General features: G+C 54.6%; 1 protein-coding gene across 1 annotated transcript in view; it reads left to right on the forward strand.

Moving 5' to 3' along the window:
* The first annotated feature begins 36 nt into the window (after positions 1 to 36).
* Positions 37 to 22,500, forward strand: part of frem1b (Fras1 related extracellular matrix 1b) — a 33,438-nt gene continuing 10,974 nt past the window's right edge. The window contains exons 1-23 of the mRNA XM_060067397.1: positions 37 to 265; positions 729 to 823; positions 2,262 to 2,539; positions 3,785 to 3,990; positions 4,466 to 4,789; positions 5,753 to 5,861; positions 6,164 to 6,295; positions 7,807 to 8,151; positions 8,857 to 8,999; positions 9,096 to 9,292; positions 9,499 to 9,589; positions 9,754 to 9,921; positions 10,140 to 10,348; positions 10,907 to 11,000; positions 12,520 to 12,772; positions 13,055 to 13,249; positions 13,482 to 13,670; positions 14,006 to 14,202; positions 14,490 to 14,712; positions 15,782 to 15,926; positions 18,595 to 18,877; positions 20,488 to 20,713; positions 22,194 to 22,458. Coding sequence (XP_059923380.1) covers positions 53 to 265; positions 729 to 823; positions 2,262 to 2,539; positions 3,785 to 3,990; positions 4,466 to 4,789; positions 5,753 to 5,861; positions 6,164 to 6,295; positions 7,807 to 8,151; positions 8,857 to 8,999; positions 9,096 to 9,292; positions 9,499 to 9,589; positions 9,754 to 9,921; positions 10,140 to 10,348; positions 10,907 to 11,000; positions 12,520 to 12,772; positions 13,055 to 13,249; positions 13,482 to 13,670; positions 14,006 to 14,202; positions 14,490 to 14,712; positions 15,782 to 15,926; positions 18,595 to 18,877; positions 20,488 to 20,713; positions 22,194 to 22,458 — 4,580 coding nt within the window. The 5' untranslated portion in view covers positions 37 to 52. The remainder of the gene's footprint in view (positions 266 to 728; positions 824 to 2,261; positions 2,540 to 3,784; positions 3,991 to 4,465; positions 4,790 to 5,752; positions 5,862 to 6,163; positions 6,296 to 7,806; positions 8,152 to 8,856; positions 9,000 to 9,095; positions 9,293 to 9,498; positions 9,590 to 9,753; positions 9,922 to 10,139; positions 10,349 to 10,906; positions 11,001 to 12,519; positions 12,773 to 13,054; positions 13,250 to 13,481; positions 13,671 to 14,005; positions 14,203 to 14,489; positions 14,713 to 15,781; positions 15,927 to 18,594; positions 18,878 to 20,487; positions 20,714 to 22,193; positions 22,459 to 22,500) is intronic.

A 22,500-nucleotide genomic window follows, 5' to 3' on the forward strand; every position in this document is an offset into this window, starting at 1 on the left:
GAGCTAGCGCCCGGCGCTGCGGTCCACCGCTCCTCCCCGCTGCAGTGCCGAGATGAAGGGCGGGCTGCTGTTCTGCTGGGTGCTGCTGCTGGGGTCCGGGGGCCACGCCCTGGGGTCCAGCTGCTTCCTGGACGTGGTGAGGGGACGCTGGGCCTTCCTCTCCCCCTCAGCCCTCAACACCAGGGTGGAGGAGGCAGAGGACTGCAAGGTGGAGGTGGTGACCAACGAACCGATAACACAGAGAGTTGGAAGACTCTCTCCACAGGTAGATACCACGCCCCTTAACACACCTGGACAGATATCACAGGTAGAGACCACGCCCCTTAACACACCTGGACAGATATCACAGGTAGAGGCCACGCCCCTTAACACACCTGGACAGATATCACAGGTAGAGACCACGCCCCTTAACACACCTGGACAGATATCACAGGTAGAGGCCACGCCCCTTAACACACCTGGACAGGTATCACAGGTAGAGATCACGCCCCTTAACACACCTTGACAGATATCACAGGTAGGGACCACGCCCCTTAACACACCTGGACAGATATCACAGGTAGAGACCACGCCCCTTAACACACCTCGACAGGTATCACAGGCAGAGACCACGCCCCTTAACACACCTGGACAGATATCACAGGTAGAGACCACGCCCCTTCTGACACCTTCTGACAGGTATATATATGGTCCGGTCCGGTCTGACCTGATCCGGTCTGGTTTTGCAGGTGTTTGATTGCAGCTTCCAGGAGGAGGAGGTGAAGTACGTCCACAACGGGAGTCCTCTGCTGGACCAGGACTCTGTGAAGCTCAGAGTCTACAGGTGAGACACACACACACACACACACACACACACACACACACACACACACACACACACACACACACACACACACACACACACACACACACACACACACACACACATACATACATACATACATACATTCACACACACACACACACACACACACACACACACACACACACACACACACACACACACACACACACACACACACACACACACACACACATACACACAAAGTCAGTGTGTCGTCATGGTGGCCATGAGGAGAGTCTTACTGAGACAGGAAGTTATGTCGCGATATTTCTGCACCAAACTTTTAGGAAACCAGAGTTTCCTAAAACTCTGGTAATGAGCAATTATGGTTTGGCTTAAAAATAATAATAATATCCGGAACAAATACATGAGGTATCCACAGATGCGAACAATATAAATACTGGTAGCATAGTAACTGATATGAATATTGTTTCTTCTACTGCTAGTAGTAATAAGTGTGGTTCTAGTGAGGATACTGTACCAGCCGTATGGTTCAGGGTGAATGAGTGAGTGGTGACTGAGTGAGGATACTGTACCAGCCGTATGGCTCAGGGTGAAGGGCTGAGTGGTGACTGAGTGAGGATACTGTACCAGCCGTATGGCTCAGGGTGAAGGGCTGAGTGGTGACTGAGTGAGGATACTGTACCAGCCGTATGGCTCAGGGTGAAGGGCTGAGTGGTGACTGAGTGAGGATACTGTACCAGCCGTATGGCTCAGGGTGAAGGGGTGAGTGGTGACTGAGTGAGGATACTGTACCAGCAGTATGGCTCAGGGTGAAGGGCTGAGTGGTGACTGAGTGAGGATACTGTACCAGCAGTATGGCTCAGGGTGAAGGGCTGAGTGGTGACTGAGTGAGGATACTGTACCAGCCGTATGGCTCAGGGTGAAGGGGTGAGTGGTGACTGAGTGAGGATACTGTACCAGCCGTATGGCTCAGGGTGAAGGGGTGAGTGGTGACTGAGTGAGGATACTGTACCAGCCGTATGGCTCAGGGTGAAGGGCTGAGTGGTGACTGAGTGAGGATACTGTACCAGCAGTATGGCTCAGGGTGAAGGGCTGAGTGGTGACTGAGTGAGGATACTGTACCAGCCGTATGGCTCAGGGTGAAGGGGTGAGTGGTGACTGAGTGAGGATACTGTACCAGCCGTATGGCTCAGGGTGAAGGGCTGAGTGGTGACTGAGTGAGGATACTGTACCAGCAGTATGGCTCAGGGTGAAGGGCTGAGTGGTGACTGAGTGAGGATACTGTACCAGCAGTATGGCTCAGGGTGAAGGGGTGAGTGGTGACTGAGTGAGGATACTGTACCAGCCGTATGGCTCAGGGTGAAGGGCTGAGTGGTGACTGAGTGAGGATACTGTACCAGCCGTATGGCTCAGGGTGAAGGGGTGAGTGGTGACTGAGTGAGGTTCTCCTCAGGTTCTCGGCCTCGTCCACGGTGCTGAGGACCCTGGTCCTGACGGTCAGAGTCCTGGAGGGGGGGTCCGGTCTGGTCCAGCTAGGCTCCGCCCCCCTGGTGGTCCTGGGTTTCTACGGATGGTCCGAGCCAATCAACAGCTCCGTCCTGTCCATCAACCCCCCCGGGGGCGTGGCCTGCTCTGTGCGCCTGATGACATCACAGAGCGAGCTGCCGTCCGCGGGCCGGCTGGTCCTGGGGGAGGAGTCCTGGAAGGGGGAGGAGTCCTGGCAGGAGAAGGGTGACCAATGTTCCTCTATATCATATAGTTATAATAAGTACTATATCCTCCTCCTATGTCATATAGTTATAATAAGTACTATATCCTCCTCCTATATCATATAGTTATAATAAGTACTATATCCTCCTCCTATGTCATATAGTTATAATAAGTACTATATCCTCCTACTATATCATATAGTTATAATAAGTACTATATCCTCCTCCTATGTCATATAGTTATAATAAGTACTATATCCTCCTCCTATATCATATAGTTATAATAAGTACTATATCCTCCTCCTATGTCATATAGTTATCATAAGTACTATATCCTCCTCCTATGTCATATAGTTATAATAAGTACTATATCCTCCTCCTATGTCATATAGTTATAATAAGTACTATATCCTCCTCCTATATCATATAGTTATAATAAGTACTATATCCTCCTCCTATATCATATAGTTATAATAAGTACTATATCCTCCTCCTATATCATATAGTTATAATAAGTACTATATCCTCCTCCTATATCATATAGTTATAATAAGTACTATATCCTCCTCCTATATCATATAGTTAGAATAAGTACTATATCCTCCTCCTATGTCATATAGTTATAATAAGTACTATATCCTCCTCCTATATCATATAGTTATAATAAGTACTATATCCTCCTCCTATATCATATAGTTATAATAAGTACTATATCCTCCTCCTATATCATATAGTTATAATAAGTACTATATCCTCCTCCTATATCATATAGTTATAATAAGTACTATATCCTCCTCCTATATCATATAGTTAGAATAAGTACTATATCCTCCTCCTATGTCATATAGTTATAATAAGTACTATATCCTCCTCCTATATCATATAGTTAGAATAAGTACTATATCCTCCTCCTATGTCATATAGTTATAATAAGTACTATATCCTCCTCCTATATCATATAGTTATAATAAGTACTATATCCTCCTCCTATGTCATATAGTTATAATAAGTACTATATCCTCCTCCTATATCATATAGTTATAATAAGTACTATATCCTCCTCCTATATCATATAGTTATAATAAGTACTATATCCTCCTCCTATGTCATATAGTTATAATAAGTACTATATCCTCCTCCTATGTCATATAGTTATAATAAGTACTATATCCTCCTCCTATGTCATATAGTTCATACCAGTAGTATATTGTTCATGGTGTTATGACCCCCTAACCCCCTGACCCCCCCTGACCCCCTGACCCCCCAGGACCCCCGGGCCGGGAGGGGTCCGAGTGCCCGGGGAACAGGCCCTGCCTCCACCCCCCCCCCGGGCCCCGGGCCCTGAAGATGGGCTGCCTGGAGTTCCTGGAGGCGGGGCTCCGGTACCAGCACCTCCGCCCCCCCTCCCCCCAGATCGACTACGTTCCCCTGAGGGTGGAGCTCCGGGACCACGCCTCCAGGACCCTGATGGAGGTAACACACCCGCTGCACCAACACACACACTCCACATGGAGTTACCGTCTGTACTCCACGGTGAGTTACCGTCTGTACTCCACGGTGAGTTACCGTCTGTACTCCACGGTGAGTTACCGTCTGTACTCCACGGTGAGTTACCGTCTGTACTCCGCGTGGAGTTACCGTCTGTACTCCACGGTGAGTTACCGTCTGTACTCCACGATGAGTTACCGTCTGTACTCCGCGTGGAGTTACCGTCTGTACTTCACACTGAGTTACCGTCTGAACTCTGCGTGGAGTTACCGTCTGTACTCCGCGTTGAGTTACCGTCTGTACTCCACGTTGAGTTACCGTCTGTACTTCACAGTGAGTTACCGTCTGTACTTTACGCTGAGTTACCGTCTGTACTTCACGGTGAGTTACCGTCTGTACTCCGCGCTGAGTTACCGTCTGTACTTCACGGTGAGTTACCGTCTGTTCTTGCGGCCCCCAGGCGGAGGCGGTCTGGGTCCCGGTCCTGGTCCAGGGAGCTCTGCAGAACCAGCCCCCCCAGGCTTCCTTCATGGCCTCCTTCCTCCTGGAGGTGGACCAGTTCATCCTGACCCCTCTGACCACGGCCGCGCTGGACGCCGCGGACCCCGACGGCCCCCAGAGCGGGCTGCTCTTCAACGTGACCGTCCCCCCCGCCCAGGGGTACCTGGCCCACCTGGACGACCCGACCCGGGCCGTGAGCTCCTTCAGCTGGGACGACCTGCACCACATGAACATCGCCTTCCAACCGCCCAGCAGCGGCCACGCCCGTCGACAGAACCTCCAGGTACCGCCTCGTACACGGACAAATGATGGGGAGGAGGATGCTCTCCTGTAGTAACCTTGGATACTAGTCCCCAAATAGTGTCTCAGAACAGAGGAACGGCGTGATGTTGGAATTCTACAGGCTAGAGGTCGGTCCGTCGAGTTACCGTCTGTACTTCAGGCAGCCATGTCGAGTTACCGTCTGTACTTCAGGCAGCCATGTTGAGTTACTGTCTGTAGTTCAGGCAGCCATGTTGAGTTACTGTCTGTAGTTCAGGCAGCCATGTTGAGTTACCGTCTGTACTTCAGGCAGCCATGTTGAGTTACTGTCTGTAGTTCAGGCAGCCATGTTGAACAATGTGTCGTGATTGGTCGAAACACCTCTGATCTAGATCAGGATTTCTGGATGTGTTTCCTCAACATGTTGCCTCCTTAAGTGCAGACGTGTAGGTAAGTCTTCTGACTGGAGAGACTAGAACTGCACAGTGGTGGTTGACGGAGTCCTTCCCTTGGAGTGGTCCCTGCTCTAGGTGGAGTTCCAGGCCCTTGACCCCTCGGTGCTTTAAGGTGGAGTTCCAGGCCACTGACTGATCCTTTTCTTTAAGGTGGAGTTCCAGGCCCCTGACTGATCCTTTTCTTTAAGGTGGAGTTCCAGGCCCCTGACTGATCATTTTCTTTAAGGTGGAGTTCCAGGCCACTGACTGATCCTTTTCTTTAAGGTGGAGTTCCAGGCCACTGACTGATCCTTTTCTTTAAGGTGGAGTTCCAGGCCACTGACTGATCCTTTTCTTTAAGGTGGAGTTCCAGGCCACTGACTGATCCTTTTCTTTAAGGTGGAGTTCCAGGCCACTGACTGATCCTTTTCTTTAAGGTGGAGTTCCAGGCCACTGACTGATCCTTTTCTTTAAGGTGGAGTTCCAGGCCACTGACTGATCCTTTTCTTTAAGGTGGAGTTCCAGGCCACTGACTGATCCTTTTCTTTAAGGTGGAGTTCCAGGCCCTGGACTCGTCGTTCTCGACCAGCCCCCCCATCCTGCTCCACATCTCCATCCGGACCAGCGAGACCAACGCCCCCCGAGTCTCCTGGAACATGGGTCAGTCAACACCCCTCAGAGCGCAACTCAACTAGTCCTGTCATCTGAACATTAGTTAGCTCTGGTTAGTCCTGGTGAAGTCATTGTAATATTGGTTAGGTCTGGTTAGTCGTGCTGAAGTCATCCAACCATTAGTTAGGTCTGGTTAGTCGTGCTGAAGTCATCCAACCATTAGTTAGGTCTGGTTAGTCGTGCTGAAGTCATCCAACCATTAGTTAGGTCTGGTTAGTCCTGCTGAAGTCATCCAACCATTAGTTAGGTCTGGTTGGCCCTGGTTCGCTGACGTAGCCCCGCCCCCTCAGGTCTGGAGCTGCTGGAGGGCCAGTCTCGACCAATCACGTGGGAGGACCTGCAGATCGTGGACAACGACAACATCGAGGCGGTCCGGCTGGTGGCCGTGGACGGGCCGCGGCACGGCAGGCTCACCCTCAGAGGTGAGAGGGCCCCCACCTAGAGGGGGCGGGGCCAACGGGGGGCGGGGCTAACAGGGGGCGGGGCTGCCTCCGTCGGCTCCACCAGGCCAGCCGGTCGGCTGCCCAGCATGTGTTCCCAGTCAGGGGGAAACATACTGGGGGCCGGGGGCCACACTCACACACACACACACACACACACACACACACACACACACACACACACACACACACACACACACACACACACACACGTAAATTCATGGTGCTGTGCACAGACAACAGCTGCTGTCCCCTAACAGGTCCTCATCTTACCGGGGGACAGAGAGAGAAGTGGAGGGGAGAGAGAGAGAGAGAGAGAGAGAGAGAGAGAGAGAGAGAGAGAGAGAGAGAGAGAGAGAGAGAGAGAGAGAGAGACAGAGAGAGAGAGACAGAGGGAGAGAGAGAGAGGGCGGGGGGAGAGAGAGGGGTAGAGAGAGGGAGGAGCCTATCCTACTCTAACGATTCTCTCGTTCCAACTTCTACCCAAAGAAAGTTCCTCTCAGCTCTGGACCAATCAGAACGAGGCAGGCCTTGTTATGGGTCAGCTGAGAGTTCTGTCCCCCCCCCCCCCCCCCCCAGGGGAAGTGCTGCTGGTCCACACACACACACACACACACACACACACACACACACACACACACACACACACACACACACACACACACACACACACACACACACACACAAACACCGCCGTGAAACACACGCACACATTTGTGTGTGTGTGCGTGTGTTTTGGGCTGGGTTCCAAACCCCACCTTTGAGTCTAATTACCAGGAACTGAGTGGGGCAGGACCGCAACGCTAATGAGAGCGGCGCTAGCCACCGTGGCTGCTTCCCACTGGACAGAGCAAGCCGCTAGCTCTAGCCGCTAGCTTTAGCCGCTAGCTCTAGCCACTGGCTCTAGCTTACAGCGAGCGAGCTAGCAGGCTAGCTATGACTCAGCGGTGTTGTGTGTCCTCTCAACAATAAACATGTTTGTGTGTTTGTGTTTATGCGTGCGTGTGTGCATATGTGTGTGTGTCTGCATGGGTTGATGTGTCTGTGTATGTGTACGTGTATGTGTATATGCATGTATGTGTGTCTGTCTGTCTGTTTCTGTCTTTGTGCCCGTGTTATTGTGTGTCTGTTTGTGTCTGTCTGTCTGTCTGTCTGTCTGTCTGTCTGTCTGTCTGTCTGTCTGTCTGTCTGTCTGTCTGTCTGCCTGTCTGTCTGTCTGTCTGTCTGTCTGCCTGTCTGTCTGTCTGTCTGTCTGTCTGTCTGTCTGTCTGTCTGCCTGCCTGCCTGCCTGTCTGTCTGTCTGTCTGTCTGTCTGTCTGTCTGCCTGCCTGCCTGCCTGTCTGTCTGTCTGTCTGTCTGTCTGTCTGTCTGTCTGTCTGTCTGCCTGTCTGTCTGTCTGTCTGTCTGTCTGCCTGTCTGTCTGTCTGTCTGTCTGTCTGTCTGTCTGTCTGTCTGTCTGTCTGTCTGTCTGCCTGCCTGCCTGTCTGTCTCAGGTGTGCGGGCGCTGTGGTTCTCGGTGTCTGACCTGCGGGCCGGTCGGGTGGTGTACCACCACTCGGACAGCGACTCCACCCGCGACCACATCGTGTTCCGCATCACCGACGGCAACCACAGCCTCCGCCACCGCTTCCCCGTACACATCCTGCCCAAGGACGACGCCCCCCCCTTCCTTGTCAACAACGTCGCCGTGGAGACGAGGGAGGGCGGGGCCGTTCGCCTGGAGGACTACATGCTATTGGCTGCCGACCTGGACTCCAGCGATGACCACATCCTGTTCCGGATAGTCTCCGCCCCCCGGGCAGGCCGACTGGAGAGGCGGGGCTCCGCCCCCGGTCCAGGTAGGACAGGAGCGCCTCTCTTACCAGCCATTCACCCAGTCATTCACCCAGTCATTCACCCAGTCATTCACCCAGTCATTCACCCAGTCATTCACCCAGTCATTCACTCAGCCATTCACCCAGCCATTCACCCAGTCATTCACCTAGTCATTCACCCAGTCATTCACCCAGTCATTCACCCAGCCATTCACCCAGTCATTCACCCAGCCATTCACCCAGCCATTCACCTAGTCATTCACCCAGTCATTCACCCAGACATTCACCCAGTCGTTCACCCAGCCGTTCACCCAGTCATTCACTCAGCCATTCACCCAGTCATTCACCCAGTCATTCACCCAGACATTCACCCAGACATTCACCCAGACATTCACCCAGTCATTCACCCAGACATTCACCCAGACATTCACCCAGTCATTCACCCAGTCATTCACCCAGACATTCACCCAGACATTCACCCAGACATTCACCCAGACATTCACCCAGTCATTCACCCAGACATTCACCCAGACATTCACCCAGTCATTCACCCAGTCATTCCATGGGACCTGTCTGTCTGTCACTAATGATCAGGGACCTGTCTGTCTGTCACTAGTGATCTAGCCCTGTCTGTCTGTCACTAGTGATCTGGGACCTGTCTGTCTGCCACTAGTGATCTGGGACCTGTCTGTCTGCCACTAGTGATCTAGGACCTGTCTGTCTGTGCAGGGGTCCCGATAGACAGGTTCCTCCAGAGGGACCTGTCCCAGGGGCAGGTCTACTACGTCCACTCGGGCCAGGAGGTCTTTGAGGACTCCTTCGACTTCACGCTGTCCGACTCCCAGACCCCCCCCAACACCTCCCCCCCCCAGGTGAGGCTCCCCATAACAAACATGACCTTTAACCTGTTGAGCACACACACAGGGACACATGCAGTGTGTGTGTGTGTGTGTGTGCGTGCCCCCCAGACGGTGGTGGTGCAGGTGTTCCCGGTGACGGACCAGGTCCCGGAGGAGGGGGTCGGCGCGGTGCGGACCCTGAGGGTCCGGGAGACGGAGGTGGTCCTCCTGACCCGCGCCCAGCTCAGCTTCAGGGACCCGGAGCGCCCCCACGCAGACCTCAGCTACCGCCTCAGCGAGGGTCCCAGCAGCCCGGCCCAGCCCGGGTACAGGGGGGGGGGGGGGGGGGGTGGGGAGGGGAGGGGCAGGGGGGATGGGGGGGGCACAGGGGGTACAGGGGGGGGGGGGGCATCAGGGGGGACGTGGGGGGCAGGGGGGGCAGGGGGGGGCAGGGGAGACGGGGGGGCAGGGGGGACACAGAGACAGGTAACCCAGGTGTTGCAGGCAGACAGGTAACCCAGGTGTGTTGCAGGCTGATGGACGCCGGTCGTCTCTTCTTGACGGACAGCAACAGCTCCATGAAGAAGGACCCCATGGTGCCAGTGCTGAAGGCCTTCACCCAGGTACCCCCCCTCCCACCTGACAGCCACCCCCCGGCCCCCATCACACCTGACAGGTCCCCCCCCGCCCCCCTCCCACCTGACAGCCCCCGTCCTCGCTCCCCCCCGTCCCCACCCACATCCATCACACTAGCTGTGCTCTGAGCTTCAGGTCATCTGCCCCCCAGCATGCCGTGGACCACCTGAAGGTGGGCTTCATGCCCCCTGTGGAGGACATCGGCCCGGACCCCCTGCTGGTCACCTTCACCTTCTCCGTCACCGACCTGCAGGGCGGCTCCGTCAGCGGCCTCAGCTTCAACATCACCGTCCTCCCGGTGGACGACCGGCCCCCCGAGGTCAGAGGCCCCGTCTGCAGCCCCTCACCTGGTCCGGACAGGTGACCTCACCTGGTCCGGACAGGTGACCTCACCTGGTACGGACAGGTGACCTCACCTGGTCGTGTGACCTCAACTGGTCAGGTCAGGTGACCTCACCTGGTCCGGTCAGGTGACAAGGTGACCTCACCTGGTCCGGTCCAGTGATACCAGGTACCAGTTCAACCGTTCCTCTGCAGGTGTACACAAACCTGCTGCAGGTGGAGGAGGGCGGGGGGGTGTTTGTGACGGAGGAGCACCTCCGGCTGCGTGACGTGGACAGCCGGGAGGAGCAGCTGCGGGTGGAGGTGGAGGAGGAGCCCCTCCATGGTCGGCTGGAGCTCCAGGGCCGAGTGCTGCAGCAAGACCAAAGCTTCACCCTGGAGGACCTCCGGGGCCTGAGGCTACGGTAGGAGGGGGAGGAGGGGGGAAGCTACGGTAGGAGGGGGGAGGAGGGGGGGAGGGGGGAGAGGGGGGAGGGGGGAGAGGGGGAGGGGGAGGGGGAGGAGGAGGGGGTGGAGGGGGTGGAGGAGCCAGGAGAGGAGCAGGGGGAGGAGCAGGGGGAGCAGGAGCCAGGAGTAGGGGCCAGGAGTAGAGGCAGTAGGAGCCAGGAGTAGGAGCCAGGAGTAGGAGCCAGGAGTAGGAGCCAGGAGTAGGAGCCAGGAGTAGGGGCCAGGAGTAGGGGCAGTAGGAGCCAGGAGTAGGAGCCAGGAGTAGGAGCCAGGAGTAGGGGCCAGGAGTAGGGGCAGTAGGAGCCAGGAGTAGGGGCCAGGAGTAGGGGCAGCAGGAGCCAGGAGTAGGGGCCAGGAGTAGGGGCCAGGAGTAGGGGCAGTAGGAGCCAGGAGTAGGGGCCAGGAGTAGGGGCCAGGAGTAGGGGCCAGGAGTAGGGGCAGTAGGAGCCAGGAGTAAGACCAGTGGGAGCCTGGAGAAACTCCTTAAAGAGGCCTTGTGTGTTCCTCTGTTCCAGGTACGTCCATGACGACTCCGAGACCAGCGAGGACTCCACGGTCCTGAGGGTGACGGACGGACACAACAACGCCAGTGTCCGTCTGTCCATCCAGGTGATTCCACAGTGACCTCATGGCAGCCGTCTAGCTACTCACTGAACCCCGTGGAGCAGGCCTGCCCTGGCAGGCAGCATCCTACCTGCTGCTGCCGGGTGCTCAGGTCAGAGTTCGAGGGGATCATTAACCTGGAACATTCACCTTGAATGTTTCCCTGGTGTTCCAGGTGAATGTTCTGGACGTTCCAGGTCAATATCACGTTTACATGAACATTTCTGATCAGATTATAGTTCTAATCTGAATAGATCTAATCCCATCATGGGATCCGAATGTCCTGGATTTGACACATCTGGACCGACAGGGATATAATGGACGTCTTATCAGTAGGCTATTTGGCATTTTTATGTTTTTTCTTTTGATGTAAGCCCAGCAGGAGAGAGCTTTTCTCTGCCTGCTCCTTTGATTAAGAAGGAGGAGGACAGCACAGCGACGTCAGCATCTCGTCCAGTCTTAATATCGACCCCCCCGATCCTCCGCCGCAAACAAGACGTATTTGGAGGAGTGTGCGCAGCCAAGACGGGAGGGAGAGAGCGGTGCTGCATGCATTTAGTCGCCAGGAATGGTGGGAACACTTGTGGGAACACAAGTCGGCAGTCGTTCGTTAAATTATGCGAGCTCATGAAAAATATATAGCCAGAGGAGTTTACTGTACGAAAGCCAATTCCATTGGCAATGACAGTTGCCATGGTGCTGTACAAGATGGGCAGCAGAGCCGAATATAGACTTATCGCGAATCAGGTCGGAGTAAATAGAAGTCTCTCTAAGTTACAAAGTAGCTAGTAGTACCCAAACCAATCAGAATAATAGAATCAGAATGTATACATGCCGATTATAGCGGACTACACCAGCTCTTATAACCCTACTGAAATTCTAATACGATCAGAGAAGTGTCCCTTTAAACCCGGCTAATGTTTCCCAGGTGTTCCAGGTGAATGTTCCCGATGCTCCAGGTCAATGTTTCCCAGGTGTTCCAGGTGAATGCTCCCGATGCTCCAGGTCAATGTTTCCCAGGTGAATGTTCCCGATGCTCCAGGTCAATGTTTCCCAGGTGTTCCAGGTGAATGTTCCAGACGTTCCAGGTGAATGATTCCGTGGGTGTGTTCCAGGTGTTCCAGGTGAATGTTTCCCAGGTGTTTCAGGTGAATGTTTCCCAAGTGTTCCAGGTGCATATTCCTGACGATCCAGGTCAATGTTTCCCAGGTGTTTCAGGTGAATGTTTCCCAAGTGTTCCAGGTGCATATTCCTGACGATCCAGGTCAATGCTTCCCAGGTGTTTCAGATTAATGTTTCCAAAGTGTTCCGGGTGAATGTTCCCGACATTCCAGGTGAATGATTCCCTGGGTGTGTTCCCGATGTGCCAGGTCAATTTTACCCAGGTGTTTCATGTGAATGTTTTCCAGGTGTTCCAGGTGAATGTTCCCAACGTTCCATGTGAATATTTCCCTGGTTGTGTTCCAGGTGTTCCAGGACTATTTTCCAGGTGTTCCAGGTGAATGATTCCCTGGCTGTGTTCCAGGTGATCCCGGTGAACGACGAGCCCCCCCAGCTGAGCCCGGGTCTGCGGGGGGAGCTGCGGTGCCAGGAGGGGGGGCGGGTCCAGGTGAGCCTGGACTACCTGAGGGCCACGGACCCGGACAGCGAGGACTCCAGGCTGAGCTACATGCTGACCCGCCGCCCGGCGCGCGGACAGCTGCAGAACCGGGGCCTGGAGGTGGAGCGCTTCACCCAGCAGGACCTGCTGCTGGGACACATCTACTACGTCCACACCGGTGAGGACCCCTAGACCCCCCCAGGGGGATCCCTAGACCCCCCCGGGGGGGCCCCTAGATCCCCCCAGGAGGACCCCTAGATCCCCACCAGGGGGTCCTCTAGACCCCCTCTGGACGTGGACCGGTCCACTCTAGACCCCTCTGTAGTGGACCGGTCCACTCTAGACCCCTCTGTAGTGGACCGGTCCAGTCTAGACCCCTCTGTAGTGGACCGGTCCAGTCTAGACCCCTCTGGACGTGGACCGGTCTTAACATGCAGCTGCCTTCTGATTGGTTGACCAGGCGGAGAGGTGGGGGCGGACCCCGTGTCCGACACCGTCACCCTCATCGTGTCGGACGGGGAGGCGGGGGGGGCGGATGGCTGTTGTCACGGAGACGCCCCCCCGCCCCCCGCCCCCCTCCACGGGTCACTTCCTGTGTACGACCTCAACGTCACCGTGCTTCCTGTCAACAACCAGGTCCCCGACGTAACCATGGGTACGCCGCCTGCTCACTGTTGCCACGGTGTCATCACCATGATGACGTCACTAAGATGTCATCACGACGATGACATCATAGTGACGACATCACTACGATGTCAACACTACGAGACACACACAAACACACACACACACACACACACACACACACACACACACACACACACACACACACACACACACACAGGGCGGTGTTGTGACTGAGCTGCCCCCCCCCCCCCCCCCCCCAGGCGGCTTCATGCTGGCGGTGGAGGAGGGGTCGTGGGTCTGTCTCTGTGGGGGGGCTCTGGGGGCGCTGGACGCAGACAGCCCCCCCGACCTGCTGACCTTTCACCTGGAGACCCCCCCCCTCCACGGCTTCCTGGAGAACACCCTGCCCCCGCCTGGACACCAGAAGAGCAACGCAGGGCTCAGCATCGGTCAGTACCGGGTGACCCCTGACCCTAACGACCTCTCATCCTGTCGACCCCTGACGCTAACGACCCCTAACCGTAACGACCTCTGACCCTAACGACCTCTGACCCTAGCGTCTCTCCTCTTGTGACCCTAACGACCTCTGACCCTAACGACCCCTGACCCTAACAACCCCTGACCCTAGCGTCTCTCTTCTTGTGACCCTAACGTCCTCTGACCCTAACGACCTCTGACCCTAACGACCCCTGACCCTAGCGTCTCTCCTCTTTTGACCCTAACAACCTCTGACCCTAACGACCTCTGACCCTAACGACCCCTGACCCTAGCCTCTTCTCCCCAGACTCCTTCAGCCTCGCCCACCTCACCCTGGGCTACATCAACTACGTCCAATCAGAGCACAAGGGGGTGGAGCCTACTGCGGACCAGCTGTCAGTCAGCGTGAGTGACGGGCTCCATCGTTCCTCCCCCTCGACCCTCCTCATCACCATCAACCCGACCAATGACGAGGCTCCGACCCTCCTCCTCACCAACTTCACTGTAAGCCCAACACGCACACACACACACACACACCCACGCACACACACGCACACACGCACAGACACACACACACACACACACACACACACACACACACACACACACACGCACACAAGCACAGACACACACCCACGCACACAAACACAAACACACACACACACACACACTCACACACACACACACACACACGCACACGCACACCCACGCACACCCACGCACACACACACGCACATGCACACGCGCGTGTGCGTGTGCGTGTGCGTGTGCTCAGTGTGCCTCCTCCTCAGGTGGGGGAGGGGGGTCTGGTGGAGCTGGGGCGCTCCGTCCTGGACGGCCGGGACCTGGACGCCCCCCCGGGGGTCCTGACCTTCACCCTGCTGACCCCCCCGCTGCACGGCCTTCTACTGAGGGGGAGCCACGGCCGCGACCCCGCCCACTACCGGGCCCTGGCCCCCCACCTCCTGCTGGGCCTCTCCGTCACCTCCTTCACCCTCAGCCAGCTGCACCAAGGTGGGCGGAGTCAGGGGGCGGAGTCAGGGGTCAGCAGACTGGGTGGGGGCGGAGTCAGGGGTCAGCAGACTGGGTGGGGGCGGAGTCAGGGGTCAGGAGACTGGGTGGGGGCGGAGTCAGGGGTCAGGAGACTGGGTGGGGGCGGAGTCAGGGGTCAGCAGACTGGGTGGGGGCGGAGTCAGGGGTCAGGAGACTGGGTGGGGGCGGGGTCAGGGGGTCAGCAGACTGGGTGGGGGCGGGGTCAGCATACTGGGTGGGGGCCGGGTCAGCAGACTGGATGGGGGCGGGGTCAGGGGTCAGGAGACTGGGTGGGGGCGGGGTCAGGGGTCAGGAGACTAGGGCTGCATCCGAATACTCATACTTGACTGCTATATAGTATGCATTTTGTAGTACGCCACAAATATAGCGCGTCCGAATGCTCAGTACGCATTGTGTAGTACGGAAAAAACATTTCCGAATGCGTGCTACCGCCACAGTATACAACGGTAGGTCACTACGCTATCCCACAATACAACCGGAGTCTGGTAACCAACGAAGAAGAGATGGCTGACCCGACACTACCAACAGAGGCTCCCGCAAATTTCGAAATATCGAAATGTTAGTACAAGTATTAAATGTTCCTTTAATTTAATAACATTTTTAATTTGATAGCAACGATGACAAGACGGAAAACAGGTAACTTATCAAGGTAATTTTGCCGGCATCTGAGGGGAGATACGTCATCTCCAAACAACCGGTGGAGTTTCGGCGGTGTTCGGAAGCGTTCAGAGGCGTACGCATAGCTGTAGGCCGTACTACACTGTCAAGTGTAGTACGGTGAAGTAGTAGACACTGAACAGAAATAGTATGTACTAAGTATTCGGATTAAGCCCAGGTGTGGAGACATCTGTCATGTTAGGTTTAACCACATGCTACATGCTACATGCTATCAGTGGATGCGTCATGTCCGGAACTAACAGGAAACTAAGACAAGAAATGAAACTTCAGACAGGAAGTGAATGTGGCAGTCAGGCTGAGGAGGCGGGACCTTGCTGCGGTGCTCTGACTCCTCCCCCCCCTCTCCCCCCAGGCCCCGCCCTCCTGTATCTCCACGACGACTCGGAGGGCGCCGACGACCGTCTGGAGCTGCAGCTGAGCGATGGGCGGCGCCGCGTCCGGGGGTCCGCCGCCATCAGGGTGCTGCCCGCCAACGACCAGCCCCCCCGCCTCCGCACGTAAGACCCCCCCCTCCCTCCTCATCCCCCCCCCGTCCCTGTGCTGGGACCCCGACACCAGCCCAGAGGGATTCAACCTGTACACAGACATGTGGCGGGTCACACACGCACACACACACACACACACACACACACACACACACACACACACACGCACACACACGCACACACACACACACACACATGCACCGCTGTGACACACATACATGGCGCCATGACACACACACACACTGCTGTGACACACACAAACACACACACACACACACAAACACACACAATGTTCTTTTGAGTGACTGACCTGCAATTTGCTTTTGCATCCTTGAATACGTCTGTTTCTGCCCCCCCCCCCCCCCCCCCCCCCCCCCCCGACCCAACACACACAGTGAACACACATCACACATATGTCACTGCCGGGGTGTGTGTGTGACACGATCGTGTGTGTGTCCGTGTCTGAGAGTGCGGTATGTGTGTGTGTGTGTGTGTGTGTGTGTGTGTGTGTGTGTGTGTGTGTGTGTGTGTGTGTCTGACGGGGGGGGGGGTCTGGGGGCGGGGGGGGTCTGAGGGGGGGGTCCAGGGGGGGGGTACAGCAGCTCCTGGCAGATGTCCCGTCCCTGTCGTCCGCTTGCCGCCAGCCTCGGCTTTCGTTCCGTCTGAGCGCCGCTCGCCAGGCGCTCCAAGACGCCCCTCCCCCCCCCTCCCCCCTCCCCCCCCCCCTCCCCCCTCGGCGGCCCCGTTCATGTCAACACATCGTCTGGAGAACACAGAGTTACTTCAGCCCAAAGCAGAACAACATTACAGACTTCACCAGAGACACTCAGTCTGTGTGTTCTTTATACAGACAGACAGGCACTATAGGGGGAGACAGGTAGAGAGAGAGACCGGCAGAGAGACAGGTAGAGAGACAGGTAGAGAGCCCGGTAGAGGTAGAGAGACAGGTAGAGAGACAGGTAGAGAGACTGGTAGAGAGACAGGTAGAGAGACTGGTAGAGAGACTGGTAGAGAGACAGGTAGAGAGACTGGTAGAGAGACTGGTAGAGAGAGAGGTAGACAGACAGGTAGAGAGGGAGACAGATAGAGAGACTGGTAGAGAGACTGGTAGAGAGAGAATCAGGTAGAGAGACTGGTAGAGGTAGAGACAGGTAGAGAGACAGGTAGAGAGAGAATCAGGTAGAGAGACTGAGACTGAGGTAGAGACAGGTAGAGAGAGAATCAGGTAGAGAGACTGAGACTGAGGTAGAGACAGGTAGAGAGACAGGTAGAGAGAGAGACAGGTAGAGAGAAAGACAGGGAGACAGGTAGAGAGAGAGACAGGGAGACAGGTAGAGAGAGAGACAGATAGAGAGACTGGTAGAGAGGCCGGCCCCCCAGGGTCTCATGTGGGGCTTTCACACCAAAAAGAACTAAGAGCCAGTTCCGGGCTGGTGCTAGGGCCAGTTCCAAACAGGTTCCAGCCTAATCCCAGTTAAGAACCAGTTGGTTTCACACCGGCCAGAGCTAGCCATGGAGCCGGTGTGAGCAACGTTATGACGTCACTGCAAACGTCTCCGCTTTCCCAGCAACCCTCCCGCCTTGCCGGAACTGTACAATAAGAAGAAGAACCCTTGTGCCAGTTTCAAACACAACAACAACAATTTCCGTGTATGGTTCGTTCTTTGAATATTCCGATTTAAAACAAAATCAGAAAAAACAATTAACAGAGTCGTTTTTTGTTTTTTTCTGATTTGGTTTTGAAGCCGAAAAAAGGCAAAAAGAATATACAAATAAACTGTATTTTTCTGTTTTTTTTAAATCAAAACGGGAAAACTGAATGATCCAGTTGCTTGTTTTGTTTGCGTGATATTTAGATAAAACCGCAATGAATGCCGGGAAAAGGGCACGCGGATAAAAAAATAATACATATAAAGACGTTTCAAATGTTCCATCGAGTCTCTCGCATTCTATAATGGCCAGCTTTATTGTTTTCCGTGGGAGCCGGCGACTTAGTCTGCGAGTGGACGATCTGAAACTAAATCGGAAACTAGATTTCTTCTTCGAAGTTGTGCTCCACACAGAACCTCCTCACCGTCACTTCGGGGCACCAGATTGCTTCAGAGCGGTACTGATCGCGTCGTGTGTCTTTCCAGTGTCAAACAGTTCACGAATAAAATCACCATACGGTTCAAGTGCGGCCATAACTAAGGCTTTTTTCTTCGCTGCGTTCTGCCTTCTGGTGTAGCCTATAACTATAAATGTATCTATTTTTTAACACACAAACACAAATAAAATGTCGTTTATTTGTTTATTCCTTTTGCTCTTTTTCCGATTCAAAACCAAATCAGAAAAAAACAAAAAACGACTGTTAATTGTTTTTTCAGATTTTGTTTTAAATCTGAGTATTCAAAGAACGAACCATACACGGATTCACGTCCATTGTTTACTTCAGTGTTTTATGCCGGTCTTCGTTGGTCTTCCTGTTCTATGAAGCTAAGGATAACCCCACCCCCTGCCCCTGGCGTAAAAGCAGTTCTAGCCCAGCTCAATCCTGGGGCTGGAGTTGAACCGGTTTTTAGAGGCCGGAGCCGGTTCTCTGGCGGTGTGAAACCAAAACCCTGGCCCTAGCTCCGAACTAGCCCGGAACGGGCTCCGATTTTGCGGCGGTGTGAAAGGCCCAATGGTGCTCTGTTGTCAGGAACGGCGGTCTCCAGGCGGGCTCCAGGCTCCAGGCGGGTTCCGGGCTCCAGGCGGGCTCCAGGCTCCAGGCGGGTTCCGGGCTCCAGGCAGGCTCCAGGCTCCAGGCGGGCTCCGGGCTCCAGGCGGGCTCCAGGCTCCAGGCGGGCTCCGGGCTCCAGGCGGGCTCCGGGTGGAGGCTGATCCGCAGCGAGGTCCTGGAGGCGGAGGACCTGGACACGCCCCCTGACCAGCTGCTCTACGTCCTGGAGGCGGGGCCACGGCTCGGCTCGCTGCAGCTCAGGGTGGGACCAACAGGGGGGGGGGAGTAGTGTTTGGTGTTGTGGTGTGTAGTTGGGTTGTTGTGTTGTGGTTTTGTGATGTTGTGCAGTGTGCTGTTGTGTAGTGGTGTTGTGCAGTGTGCTGTTGTGTAGTGGTGTTGTGCAGTGTGCTGTTGTGTAGTGGTGTTGTGCAGTGTGCTGTTGTGTAGTGGTGTTGTGCAGTAAGGTGTTGTGTAGTGGTGTTGTGCAGTAAGGTGTTGTGTAGTGGTGTTGTGCAGTAAGGTGTTGTGTAGTGGTGTTGTGCAGTGTGCTGTTGTGTCGTGGTGTTGTGCAGTAAGGTGTTGTGTAGTGGTGTTGTGCAGTGTGCTGTTGTGTAGTGGTGTTGTGCAGTAAGGTGTTGTGTAGTGGTGTTGTGCAGTGTGCTGTTGTGTAGTGGTGTTGTGCAGTGTGCTGTTGTGTAGTGGTGTTGTGCAGTGTGCTGTTGTGTAGTGGTGTTGTGCAGTGTGCTGTTGTGTAGTGGTGTTGTGCAGTGTGCTGTTGTGTCGTGGTGTTGTGCAGTAAGGTGTTGTGTAGTGGTGTTGTGCAGTGTGCTGTTGTGTAGTGGTGTTGTGCAGTGTGCTGTTGTGTAGTGGTGTTGTGCAGTGTGCTGTTGTGTAGTGGTGTTGTGCAGTGTGCTGTTGTGTAGTGGTGTTGTGCAGTGTGCTGTTGTGTAGTGGTGTTGTGCAGTGTGCTGTTGTGTAGTGGTGTTGTGCAGTGTGCTGTTGTGTAGTGGTGTTGTGCAGTGTGCTGTTGTGTAGTGGTGTTGTGCAGTGTGCTGTTGTGTAGTGGTGTTGTGCAGTGTGCTGTTGTGTCGTGGTGTTGTGCAGTGTGCTGTTGTGTAGTGGTGTTGTGCAGTGTGCTGTTGTGTAGTGGTGTTGTGCAGTGTGCTGTTGTGTAGTGGTGTTGTGCAGTGTGCTGTTGTGTCGTGGTGTTGTGCAGTAAGGTGTTGTGTAGTGGTGTTGTGCAGTGTGCTGTTGTGTAGTGGTGTTGTGCAGTGTGCTGTTGTGTAGTGGTGTTGTGCAGTGTGCTGTTGTGTAGTGGTGTTGTGCAGTGTGCTGTTGTGTCGTGGTGTTGTGCAGTAAGGTGTTGTGTAGTGGTGTTGTGCAGTGTGCTGTTGTGTAGTGGTGTTGTGCAGTGTGCTGTTGTGTAGTGGTGTTGTGCAGTAAGGTGTTGTGTCGTGGTGTTGTGCAGTGTGCTGTTGTGTAGTGGTGTTGTGCAGTGTGCTGTTGTGTAGTGGTGTTGTGCAGTGTGCTGTTGTGTAGTGGTGTTGTGCAGTGTGCTGTTGTGTCGTGGTGTTGTGCAGTAAGGTGTTGTGTAGTGGTGTTGTGCAGTGTGCTGTTGTGTAGTGGTGTTGTGCAGTGTGCTGTTGTGTAGTGGTGTTGTGCAGTAAGGTGTTGTGTAGTGGTGTTGTGCAGTGTGCTGTTGTGTAGTGGTGTTGTGCAGTGTGCTGTTGTGTAGTGGTGTTGTGCAGTGTGCTGTTGTGTAGTGGTGTTGTGCAGTAAGGTGTTGTGTAGTGGTGTTGTGCAGTGTGCTGTTGTGTAGTGGTGTTGTGCAGTAAGGTGTTGTGTATTCCTGACCCCTGCTGTGTTCCTCAGAGCGGCCCTGATTGGTCGGTTCTCTCCGCCGGTCAGAACTTCACCCAGGAGGACGTGGACCTTAACCGCCTGGCCTACTCCCCCCCCGCCCCCCCTGGGGTCAGGGGTCACGACCCCGCCCCCCCTGGGGTCAGGGGTCAGGACAGCTTCAGCTTCCACCTCAGCGACGGGCAGAACGACTCTCCATCCCAGAGCTTCAGCATCTCAATGCCCGGCTCCACGCCAGGTTAGCACCGCGGGCGACGCTACGCTAGCTCCATAGGCTACTAGCAAAGCATTAGCATTAACCTGCCAAACCACACTAGCTACCATTAACCTGCTACACGAAACTAGCTAGCCGTTATCTGCTCAGCCAAACTAGCTAGCATGAAGCTGGGCTCACAGTTACTCTGGGTGGGAGGAGGCTAACTAGCTCGGGCTAGCCTGAACTCTGGAACCCTGAAATATTAATGCCTCCTCGCCGACGGCTCATGGCACGCAGCGGCGCTAGCCTCCTTGCGCCACGCTAGCGTCCCGGAGCGGCGCTAGCCTCCTAGCCGCTACATTATTGAGCAGCGCGTGAACAGGAGGAGGAGGTGCAGCTGGCACCAGGCCCGCTCCGCCTGCAAGGAGGAGGTGAGGACCCCACTGAGGCCTCCTCAGGAGGTGAATAATTAACGGGCCGGGGGAGAGACCAGCTGTTGAGAAACACAGTTTAGACTCTCTCTCTCTCTCTCTCTCTCTCTCTCTCTGCCTCTGTCTCTCTGTCTCTCTCTCTCTCTGTCTCTCTCTCTCTCTCTCTCTCTCTCTCTCTCTCTCTCTCTCTCTGCCTCTGTCTCTCTGTCTCTCTGTCTCTCTGTCTCTCTGTCTCTCTCTCTCTCTCTCTCTCTCTCTCTCTCTCTCTCTCTCTCTCTCTCTCTCTCTCTCTCTCTCTCTCTCTCTCTCTCTTTTCTGTTCAACAGAATCTGATTGACGTTTGGTTTCCGATTCAAATAGAAGCAGATTGACTTTTAAGTTTAGAATAAAATAATATACGGTTTCTAATTTAAACAAATATATTTACATTTTGAATTAAAATTGAAACATAGCAACTGTTTCTTTAATAATTAAAATAGAAACATCATTTAGTTTCCGAGTAAAATAGATAAATAAACTATAATTAAAAGTCTTAACTTTGTAGTTTAGCATTAAAATATAAACTCTTTACATTAAAGTTTATAATTAAAATAATATCTTTACTGAGTTGTTTATAATTAAATTATAAAATATTTACTGGACAGTTTTATAATTAAAAAAAAACGAGTGTGTGGTTTATAATTAAAATATAAACACATTTACTGTGTTGTTTATAATTAACACCTCGATGCCTCGCATCTAATTCTGACGCCCGGTTTCCGGTAGTGTGACCTCTGACCCTCCAGTAGTGTGATCTCTGACCCTCCAGTAGTATGACCTCTGACCCTGCAGTAGTGTGACCTCTGACCCTGCAGTAGTGTGACCTCTGACCCTGCAGTAGTGTGACCTCTGACCCTGCGGTAGTGTGACCTTTGCCCCTGCAGTAGTGTGACCTCTGACCCTGCAGTAGTGTGACCTCCGACCCTCCAGTAGTGTGACCTCCGACCCTCAAGTAGTGTGACCTCTGACCCTGCGGTAGTGTGACCTCTGACCCTGCGGTAGTGTGACCTCTGACCCTGCGGTAGTGTGACCTTTGCCCCTGCCCTCCCCAGGGCCCCTGGTGCTGCTGAGCGGGGCGGTGGCCCTCCAGGCTGGGGCCCGGGCGGTCCTGACGACCGACACCCTGCTGGCCCGGGACGGGGGGGGGCGGGCGGAGGCGCTGCTGTTCAGCGTGACGGAGGCGCCGCTCCACGGGGTGCTGCACCTGGCCCAGCACCCCGGGGTGCCGCTGCTCGCCTTCACCCAGCTGGACGTCTCCGCCCACCGCGTCTGCTACACCCACGACAACCGCCGGGGCCCCCCCGACGACGGCTTCAGGTACAGGAAGACCAGGGGCCCCCCCTCCCCGACTGAGCCCCC

The sequence above is a fragment of the Gadus macrocephalus genome, chromosome 12, assembly GCF_031168955.1.
Source record: "Gadus macrocephalus chromosome 12, ASM3116895v1".
NCBI lineage: Eukaryota > Metazoa > Chordata > Actinopteri > Gadiformes > Gadidae > Gadus > Gadus macrocephalus.